The 10,474-nt window shown below is 45.2% G+C and overlaps 1 protein-coding gene across 1 annotated transcript in view; it reads left to right on the forward strand.

Annotated features, from left to right (window-relative positions):
• Nucleotides 1-10,195, forward strand: part of MCF2 (MCF.2 cell line derived transforming sequence) — a gene marked incomplete at its 3' end in the record, with an annotated part of 27,932 nt that extends 17,737 nt beyond the window's left edge. The window contains exons 17-26 of the mRNA XM_010156983.1: nt 1-64; nt 1,129-1,254; nt 2,072-2,293; nt 5,747-5,839; nt 6,742-6,820; nt 7,348-7,411; nt 7,871-7,977; nt 8,059-8,171; nt 8,455-8,567; nt 10,095-10,195. The exon at nt 1-64 is cut by the window's left edge and continues 24 nt beyond it. Coding sequence (XP_010155285.1) covers nt 1-64; nt 1,129-1,254; nt 2,072-2,293; nt 5,747-5,839; nt 6,742-6,820; nt 7,348-7,411; nt 7,871-7,977; nt 8,059-8,171; nt 8,455-8,567; nt 10,095-10,195 — 1,082 coding nt within the window. The remainder of the gene's footprint in view (nt 65-1,128; nt 1,255-2,071; nt 2,294-5,746; nt 5,840-6,741; nt 6,821-7,347; nt 7,412-7,870; nt 7,978-8,058; nt 8,172-8,454; nt 8,568-10,094) is intronic.
• Nucleotides 10,196-10,474: the final 279 nt, after the last annotated feature.

The raw sequence follows: 10,474 nt of genomic DNA on the forward strand, positions 1-10,474 counted from the left end.
CGGGCTGGATTCCTATTTGCTTAAACCAGTACAGCGCCTGACAAAATACCAGTTACTCCTGAAGGTATTTCATATTCTGCTTTGAAAGGACATTGGGAGATAAATTTGTTTTCTGTTTTATGTTTTCAGTTAAAGGTTACCTGTAAATCAGCACCAAGCCTTAGACTACATATTGCTTGTTTTGGCCCTTGGTGGTGACTTTCAGTGAGGATGGATATTCACATACCTGAAAAAGGAACAAGTGCTTTTAACAAGCCATTTTTAAGGGGAGCAAGAGTGAATCTGTTTAGAGATGGAAAATGAGAGAAGCACTTCTAAGAAAACTGAACCAGAGATGATCATAAGTGTATGATGAACGAAATATATTATATTGATGCATCTGTCTTCCTCCTTGGGTTGTTACGGTGCCTGTAATCTTTAGTGCGTTTCTCCTCGTGTCCCCCTTCTGAGGCAGGGCAGTGCTCTTCCTCCTTGGGTTGTTACAGTTTTAGTGCGTTTCTCCTCATGTCCCCCTTCTGAGGCAGGGCAGTGCTGTTGTTCCCACTTTACAGACCGTGAACAACAGTGGGGTGGTGGCTTCTGAACCCCATCTTCAGCCTCTTGAATGAGGAATGAGTACTCTAGAAGCTGTAAGTGGGCAAAGGATATCTGAAATTAAAGTAATTTTATATTAGTGGCATAATTCCCAACTCTGCCTTCTGCTTATGGATTTGAAGGCTCTGGATTTTATAAAATCTGTTCCTTGTGTCTGCCAATCTGAAGACAATCATCTGCTGCAACCTCATTTGAAGGCACACATGACATACTGGCAGCTGATGGAAAACCAGAGCCTTATTTCCCATTTCTTACCAAGCAGGAAAACACAACACAAAGGACTCAGATGAGCGTGACGACGCTGTATTCCCTGACACTATCCTTAAGGAAACTCAGAAAAAATGGGCCACACACTTCAGTGACCTGTTCCACACCTTGTAACGACTGTGGTTTAGAGTCAGTCTTTTTTCCGGTGACATATGAAAAAGGAAACCCAGGCAGCATAGGTTGCTCTTGGGCATTGGAAACTTTGGGTGAGATGGAAAAGTCTGTTTTGTTCAAGTGCAAACACGTGCTCTTCTATTCTATTTTCAGGAGTTGCTAAAGTACAGCACGAGCTGTGATGGAGTTCAGGAACTTCAAGAAGCTCTGGTTGCAATGTTGGATTTGCTAAAGTCAGTCAATGACTCTATGCATCAGATTTCAATAACAGGATATGATGTGAGTAGATTTGGGTAATGAGAGACCTTGCACAAGGCCAGATGATGCATTGGGAATGGATAGTGTCCCAGAATGTAGGAGCTAAAAACTATACTAGAACAGCTACAAAGTGAATGGGATCAGGAAGCCCTTACAGGTGACAGTCTTCTATCTGATTCAGGAATTTGGAAAATACCCGCACCCAGAGGCCACATCCTGAGCCACGCAGTGCCTACACTTCCCACCTTGTGGTTCTCCAGGGTATTTTTCCAGTAGACACCTAAGTTCTTTCATGGCTCACCTTACAATTTGCCTGTGTTGTCTTCACAGCGTTTCTCATTCAACATGTAACTAATTAATCTCTGAGGCAAATTCCGCTCTTGCCCATTGAAGCAGCTGTGTTTCCTACGGTTCCAGGAAGGGCAAAGGGGGTGGCTTTCTAAGCTGCTGGTCCTAGTCCTGGCCTCCTTGAGAAGTCCATCTTCTGAGACCTCAGTTCAGGCTCAAATCTCATCTGCCCTCTCCCACTGAAGCAGCCAGAGCCCTTGACCTGATCTTCCATGAGAACTGAAGAGTTTTCCTACCTTCCTAGTTCTTCCAGTTACTGACTTGTATCCCTTCACATGGACTAGATGCAGCCCTATGCCCGAGCCCTCTGTTTCCCTCCTGGCAGCATGCCGTGACTCACAAAGGATCATCTGATCCTTCCAGGAAGACCTATTCTTAGAGTGACGTGCCTTGGAACAGGGCTGGCCCCATCGCCCGGCATTGTTTGGACAGTCCTCTTCCATTTTAATTGATGCCTTACTCTGTTTTTCGTTTCTCATACTCTCACCAGGGTGATCTCAGCGAACTGGGCAAAGTATTGATGCAAGGATCTTTCAGTGTTTGGACGGGACACCGAAAAGGTCCAACAAAAATGAAGGATCTTGCTAGGTTCAAGCCAATGCAGAGGCATCTGTTCCTGTACGAGAAAGCCTTGGTCTTCTGCAAGAAGCGGGAGGAGCATGGAGACGGATACGACAAAACCTCATCTTACAGTTTTAAGCACTTTTTGAAAGTAAGGACTTTTTAGCTGGGGCCATTGCCATGTGTATTCTAAACCAGTAACTCTGCAGACCCAGGGAGTATTTTTGCTCTAACACAGTGGATTGTTTTTTGCCATTAAGGGCTGTAATGCCTCGCATGGAAGTGCCATGCCCATGAGAGGCTGTTGGTTGTAATAAGCTGTGAGGAGCCTCGTAGCTGATGCAGCAGCTGGGAGAGCCCATGGACTCAGTCACATATGTGATGGCATCTGCCAGGGAAATGGTGCTGTGGGCAAGTCCCAGGGATGAGAACGTGCTTTTCCCCTTCCCCTAGTCTGCTTTCCAGGAGCAGGGGCGAGGGCATGAAACTGGGGGGGCCCTTTGCATCTTCCCTAGTCCACCTAGGGGAGCAAGGGGTCTCCTCATGTCCCTTGGGCTGGGGTCTGTCTGGCTGCTCCTGAGCCTTGGTTCCCAGCCAGGAGGATGCAGAGAGAACTCTTCTTCCTCTCTCATTGCCCCCCTCCTTAGGCAGGCTCTAGCTGCGCCTAGAAGTGCAATGTGGAGATGAAGAGAATAGCCTATGGCAAGCTATAAGGGACATAAACGACTGTCCCAAGCCTATAAATGCCAATTATTACCAATAAAAATTCCCAACTGCTCCTCTAAAAGAGACCCTCTGGCACTACTGCATGTGGTGAGCGCGTCTAACGTCAGCATTTTGTCTCAGTACACTGCCCTGCTTTTCTTGATAAATAAAACCCCAGTATGGTGTGTCCTAGAACGGGAGAACACGGGCACTTGCAGGCAGAGCCTTCAGGCGCAGATGCTGCAGGTCCCTGATCTCAGCGGGGTCTGGGAAGGGAGATGCCACAAGTAGTGGGAAAGCTTTGGAGCAGTAGATAAGTCTTTTTAGCTCCAGTGCGTGTTACAAATTGTGTATTAAAACCAAATCCCAGGCCATATGTTTAGGTACTTTAATGTTTTTCCCAAGCAGCATCATTTTCTTCCTGGAGAGCTAGTTTTCCCTGTAGTACTTGTTTTACTGTACGTGCTTTTGAAAGAGCTGAAGATGCAGCCTGGGGAAAGCCTGCTTGGAGAAAATCCCATCTTCAGGAGTCCCAGCAATGTGGCCAGGGTTTATCTTTGTCTCGGGAGGACTCATTTTCCAGTTGTTTTTGTTGCCACGCTGAGAAGTTGAAGTTAGAGAATCCACGGATGCTGCAGGATTACATCCACGCACACCTGTTTTTTGTCCTGAGGGTGAAATCGTGTTTCTGTAGCTTGACATTTGTTTGATTCACGGTAGTATCAGGGAATAATTTTTCTTTGCAAGAATGTTTTTTTGGGGATTCAGAATTAAAGCAAGCTGTTTAGTAGAAACTGTATAACTGGACATCTGTACAACAAACAAACAGACAAAAGAATGCCTCAGGATAGTATTTTACATGCTAGGGGAAGGGATGTTTTACATGCTGTGTAAAATACCCAGTGGCAAATACCTCTTCAGCTGAGATTCAGCAGCTGAGAGGATGCAGGTTCGTAACTCCCTGCAATGCCAGGTGAATCAGTCTGCCTCGTACGGCCGTGGAAGGCGCCGCAGATGAGCGCCAACCCGGAGCTTCGCACTAGCCCGCCTGGGTCTGCGTTGCAGTGAACTGACAGCTGAGGGATGGTAAACGTGGTCAGGGGAGGGCAACAGAATTTCAAAATCCACTAGCATGAATGAACAGCCCTCAAACATGTCTATTCCTGGCACTTTCCTTTGCATCCTCCTAGTAGGTCATGTAAAATTTGTATTACCTTGGTGCCTGGGCAGTTTTTGAGTAGCTTCCATATAAATTGCCCTGCCAAAGGAGATGCACGGGTGGAAATCACAGCGACTGGGTGAGGTGCTGTCTGGGCTGCCCTTTGCCACGTCTTTCATAAATTGTTTTTTAGGTTTTAAGCTTTTAAAGTGTTCATACAATGAGAATGGAGCCTGATCCAACTTTCTGAAGCATCGTACTGCACAGGATAAAATTTTTCAGAATGTTGAGTTCTGTGCTGCAAATTTTAACTGGGTGTGTGTACAGATTTTAACTGGATACCAATGGATGTGTGTAAAGCTGCAGATGTGTGTAGAGTTGCTGGCTTTGACCACTTTGCGATCTCAGACCTAGTATTCAGTGCAGGTCTCCAGACTTTTGCCAGAGGTGACTGTAGAGGACCGGGTTGAGAGAGGGATGCGAGGCAGAGACTGGGAAATACTGACCTCTGCTCAGTGTTGGCCCTTTCTGATTCTGAAGGTTTCTCAAAAGTTCAGAAGAGCTCTGCTGTTTATGCCAGCGAAGGAATGCGAAAAGCTCGTTAGCGACTCGCTTCCTATTTCCCCAGGCTGTTCGTAGTCACTGAAAACGGGTGCCAACATTTGAACAAGTAACTAGGAACAGCAAGTTGGCCCAGGTGACCTAATCTGTAAATCCTACTAGTCTTCCAGACCAAAAGCTCTGAGGATGCAGATACTAACCAAGAGGAACAGCAGTGTTACACAGATGTTCTTTCTAAGACTTTATTTGTATTTATACTGGATTTATCCAATCCAGGCTGTGTGAATCACTTAGGATAGATGCTACTGTTGTTCTTTGATCTGGTTCAAAACATGTAAGTGGAATACTTGAGCTATTTTTGATTATCCATTCATCAGCGATAAATTGCTAGCAAACTGTGCTTTAAGGGAGAAGATTTGTGCACTACCATGTATGAAAGCATGTTTCAGCTTGGTGTGAGCTACTTGTTCAGGTGGGTCACTCTCTGCAGAGGGATTTGTGCCTTTGGCATTTCCACCCAACTTACCAAAAGTGATACGTGCGAATGGGTACCTGGGTACAGCGGCATTTGGCCACATCTGGCTTCGAGTCTGCATCCTTCCTGAAAGCCAGGTTTGTGGCAACTCAGGCTGTATATCCAAAAATTAACCCTTCTTTTTGGAAACCTTGGGATGTCGTCTCAATTACAGGGATGCTCAGGGACCAAAAGACATTGAACTGAAATTCCTAAAGGAGCCAAGGGCTTCATGAATGGGTTTTAAAGATCACTGAAAAAATGAAACATGGAATTCAGTGAGTAAATAAAGAAAAATATGGCAGAAATAATCTATGTAGAAAAATAATGTGCCATGCATTTATAAAGGTTTGTAAGCCTCATCTGAGAAATTTCATGCTGAAAGCAGTATGAGATGACTTTTCAGTTAGCTCCATGTATTCCCAAATGAAAAGTCCCCTAAGGTCCTTTGATTGGCATCAGAAAGCTTTTACAAACACAGCAAGCTGGAGGAGAGTCAGGGGGGATAAGTCAGATAACGACTTTCAGTTGCTACTGAAATTAAAGTTGATGAAATGTGTTGGGTGAAAACAGCTTTGTTTAACAGGCAGCAGAATGTCTGGATTCATAGGGAAGAGGGAAAAATTTGTAGTATGTTTAATTTTTTGGTTCTTTTGGATTTGCAGATGAATGCAGTTGGAATAACTGAGAATGTGAAAGGAGATCATCGGAAATTTGAAATCTGGTATAGTGGGCGAGAAGAGGTCTATGTCGTGCAGGTTTGTGGCTTCAAAAATCTGAATATTTATACATCCTGATAACAGTGTTGAGGAAATGTCTTCCATTGATCTTTACGGGATTATCAGATATTTAACTTGGATTTCTTCTTCCTATTTGCCCACGTCAGCATTCACCGAACTGTCCCAGTCCTTGGAGTCCAGTCCAGAGGCTTTTATTCCAGATGGAATCTCAAATAGACCAGTTTTACTGTGCTTAATAACTTGTGTGAGTTGAGCTGGGCAGTGGGCTCATGCTTTAAAGGACTTGGGCCACATGTGCTCCTCTACCTTTTGATGTCAGAACAGTCCCCAGAGTAAAGACTTAGCCTCCCTGGTGCTATTTCCAGTAGTCTTTTGCCTCATTACAAAATAGTAGCCCAGTTCCTTCCTAATTTTATTTACTTTTTTTCCTTTTGTAGCGTTTTGAATAGAAATTATGATGGCGAAATGTTTGCCTAATGGGGTGTTCACAGGAAAGCCTGTTGTGAAAATATTGTTGATTGATGGTTCTTTTAAATTAGTCTTCTGCCTAGCTTTTTTTCTCCAGGTTACAACACAGTAGCCAACTTAAATTCGTAAAGCAGATGTATGGAGCCAGGTATGCATCGGTTCAAAAGGCAGATTTGGCCCTCTGGATGTTTTGTGTAAGAGAGAAGATGCCTGCACATGTGTGCTTTTGCCTGCACTGCTTGCGTCGTAGTGATGGCTCCACAATTCCCACTGTATTCTGCCTGAATAGTGGGGTTCTTCAATTGTAAAAGATCAAGAATGTTTAAAATTTAGTGGTGGCTTTGGATAAAAGGGGATTTCAGATAATTACAGCATAGGAAAGTAAGATTTTATTCAGGCATTATAAAGGATGATTCTTAATTCAAAATTCTGAGAATTTTCTCTTCTTCCAGGCCCAAACAGTAGATCTGAAGATGGCATGGTTAAATGAAATAAGAAAAATCTTGTTCAAGCAGCAGGAGCTTATAAAAGGTACATTTGACCGATTTCTCTGTGGCATTCACTCTGCAGCAGAACCTTTCCTATTTTCACATTGCTAATCTTCAAATCCACTAATTCTCACCAGAGAATTGATTTTTAGAAGCAGCGTAGTAGCAAAATACTGGAGTGAGGTCTTACGTTACAGGGCAGTAACATAACATAGAGCAGTAAAGGGCAGGTGTTTATGGGAAGGTGAATTACAGAAGTACTTTTTTTTCTGCCATTACTGTGGGGATTATTTCATGTTTGTTGTCATAGGCTTAAGATACAAGATGCATAGCAGATGCCTCGTTTTAAGGTTATTATAGTCTTCAGTGGCATGCTCACTATTGGATTTGTGCTAACATCCTATCTTAATCATAACTAAGCCTGTGCTTTGCAAGAGTCCCTAGGTCTGTTTTCCTCTAAAGAGAAATCATTAGGGTTGTATGAAAGGTCTAACTTTTAAAATAATGCTTCAAGTGTGACGGTTCCTAGTACGAAAATAGATTTTAAGCTGGTGTTTGACCTCCCCGCAGTGGAGAAGCAGCAGCCCGGCTCGTGCACAGACCAGTCCCCACTGTCCTCCCAGCTGAGTGACGGGTGAGTCCCAGGAGCCAGAGCGCGGGCTCTCTCCGGTGCCCACCCACTGCTTTCTGGCCGTATCCTGGCTCTGTGCTATTCCCCTCACCCCAAATCTGTCTGAGTCCTCTGGGTGGGGGGCAGAAGGGATGTGCTGCCGTTCATTCTTTGGTGGCAGTGGCCTGGGGACAGGGTCTGTAAGGGGACACTCAAGCGCCCACCTGGCAGCGCAGCCTGAGCAAACGGAGGCAAAGGTGGTGCTCACATTCAGGGTAAAAAGCACTGTAGCAACTTGGTTTCCCCTCCCAAAAAATTAAAACCAGGCACTGAAGTCCTTAATCTTTATAGAAACATACGTTAGGAAGTACCATTATTATTTCTGACCCTGTTTTACAAAACTTCGTGGAGTTTTCATTCATTCATGAAGTAAAATTGAGATTGGTTTCTTTTTTTGGTGTCTGTTTTGCTTTAATCACCCAGAAAGCAGCAGAGAGCCTCCATCAGCTCCGAAGAGAACGACTCAGAGCGCACCAGCCCGGTGATGCTGGACAGTGGGCTCCTGTCCCCTCAGAACAAGCCCCACAGAAGTACGGACCCTTCCCCTTCCTTTGGGGAGCACTTTGCTGGTGCTGGGGTACCCCCAACCTGAGCCGCACGCTGTCTTGCAGGCTGGCCGGGAATGTCGCAGTCCCTGGAAATCTGTGAGGGGCTGGAGGAGTGGTCAGGTAACCAGTACCTCTCCAACTGCTCGGACACAGAGGAGGAGGATGGGAACCAGCTGGTTAGTACAGAGCTGCAGTAGTCCCAAAGCTCGGGGTGCTGCCGTTTTGGGTTGTCTCGCTTTGCTTTGCTTCACTGGCTAATGGATGTGTCTTGGCCATGCCTCACAGATTTTCCATATCTCAGTTTTAGGGAATGAGGAAATGTCTCAGCCACAGTTTCTTGAAATCATTTTAATTAAGGTAGCTGATAGGGCTCTGGCACGTTCCCTGCGGCAGTCAGAAATAACAGCTGCGTGATATGAAATGTAGCTAAATAAGATAATTTTTTTCTTGCTACCACAGTCTCCAGGAAAATATAAAGCCCTTGCAGACTGCAGGAGGAGAGGATCAGAGGACCTGCTGGTGAAAAACGGGGATGAAATTCAGCTTTTGCATGAAGATGGAGAGGGACAGTGGTAGGTATTTGAGGACTACCTCGCCTTATCTCTCGGAGCCTGCAAGGCCGTCCCATGCAGCCTCGTTTGCCTGGTGGTACACTCGTTGCAGCTTCTGATTAAGTTTTAGACTATTCCAGAAAGCTGGAGAATCCATTCCCTTGCCAAGACTAGCGGCCATACCCACTGGCTTGGCCTGGGAAAACATGTCAGGGCTTCCCTTGCCGTGGGTGTCTGGGCAAGCTGTGTTTTACCGACATGCTCACAGCCCCTCTTGCCATGCTCTTCCCTCTTCAAGTGATGCTCCACGTGAGAGCTGTTTGCCCACCCCAGCTCAGCTGTTGGCTTGGTTCCTCTGGGCTTATTAATAGCAATATTGAGTAATTGTGAGACATTTTCCTCCCTCAGACAGCTGTACAAGTGTTAACTGGTTAACGGCTGCGGACCATCTTTCTGTTGTATTTAAAGCTGGCTGGCGAGATAACACAGCTGGTTATTTTGTTCCATCCCAGCTCCTTGTGGCTGGGAGCATGGCCTGGGAAATCACCATACCCAGCCTCCAGCCTGTTGAACCATTAGTTTCCTTGTCTCGGAGGGCAGCGTGCCCTCTCCTGATTTTTGCAGCAACGTGGCTGAGATTTCTGGCTGTCTCCTTTCCAGGTTGATTTCTGACTAGCTCTCATCAGTCAGCCTGGGGTCTCAGTAGGAGGGAGCGCAGCATGCTTATGCCTGGTTCTGGATATGAGAAGGGTGATATTAGCAGGAACCTGGATCAGATTTGTGCAGGCACTAGCCTGTAAATGCACAGACACAGATGCCCCATGGAGAATTCCTGTCTGACATCTACAGCCCTTCACTTCAGGGGAAAGTAGAGTGGAATGGAGTGGAATAGAAGTTTCAGTTGGAAGGGACCTGCAACAATCATCTAGTCCAACCGCATTTTGCAAAATTCAGTTTGTTGTTAGCAAAAGCAAGATGTGAAGCATCTCAGTTTTTCTGAATGCTTACCGCCTCTCAGGGTGCTTTTGGCCAGTGCCAGGCAAAGATTTCTCACGCCAAACTTTTTTGATAACACAGATTTCACTGCATGAGTGAGACAGCAGGGTGTCATTTATGAGCAATAGTATTTCCAGCTGTCTAAATCTTGGCTTAAATTTACTTATAGTACCCTGACTAAATTCATCCTACCGGTCTAGCTCAATAGCGGAAAAGTGGGGAAAATAATTTCCCTGGGCTCCAATGGAAGGCAGTGGAGGAAAATGGGCACCTCTGGAGATCTTAGGCAAGACAACTCATGTTTTGGAGAGTCCTGTGCCTCTCCATTGACTAGAGAAGGGCTCAGAGCAACTGCACTCCCAATTTGGGTTTTTTAATTAGGCTTCTAAATTTAGGTGGGAAGAATACTTTAAATGGATGCCCAGCTCCCTTTAAAATGCTTCCTTGGTTTGAAGAAATTGTTGGTTGCGCCAGCGGTTGCGTAGCACGTGCCCATATCAAACTGCTCCTGGGTTGGTTTGTTTCTTTTACTAATACTGTTGTTGTTCAAAGGTTGGTGAAAAACCTAAACAGAAGAAAAGAAGGCTGGATTCCTGTCCACAGTCTGCAGATAGTAGTTGGTGACTGCAGATTTCGGAATGCCAAAGTCGCAGGTATCATATAGCACGTCTAGCAGAAATATCTAACTCCAATCAGGTCTTTTAAGCCATTTGCATTGCACTTGATGTACTAAATCTGGCTGCATATGCCTCTGCAGGAAAAAAAAGAGAAAGCAGCTACTCCAAAAAGCCTGCATAAGTAGTAAATTGAGCTTTTTTTTTGTTTGTTTGTTAATACCTTAAGACATTTCTGTGACTTTAGGCACTAGTAAATTAAAACCAAGCATTTAAAAACGTAGATTTCTTTGCAAGAGCACTGGGTAGAAGACTGGG

The sequence above is a fragment of the Eurypyga helias genome, unplaced genomic scaffold (genome assembly GCF_000690775.1).
Source record: "Eurypyga helias isolate BGI_N326 unplaced genomic scaffold, ASM69077v1 scaffold7178, whole genome shotgun sequence".
Taxonomy (NCBI): domain Eukaryota; kingdom Metazoa; phylum Chordata; class Aves; order Eurypygiformes; family Eurypygidae; genus Eurypyga; species Eurypyga helias.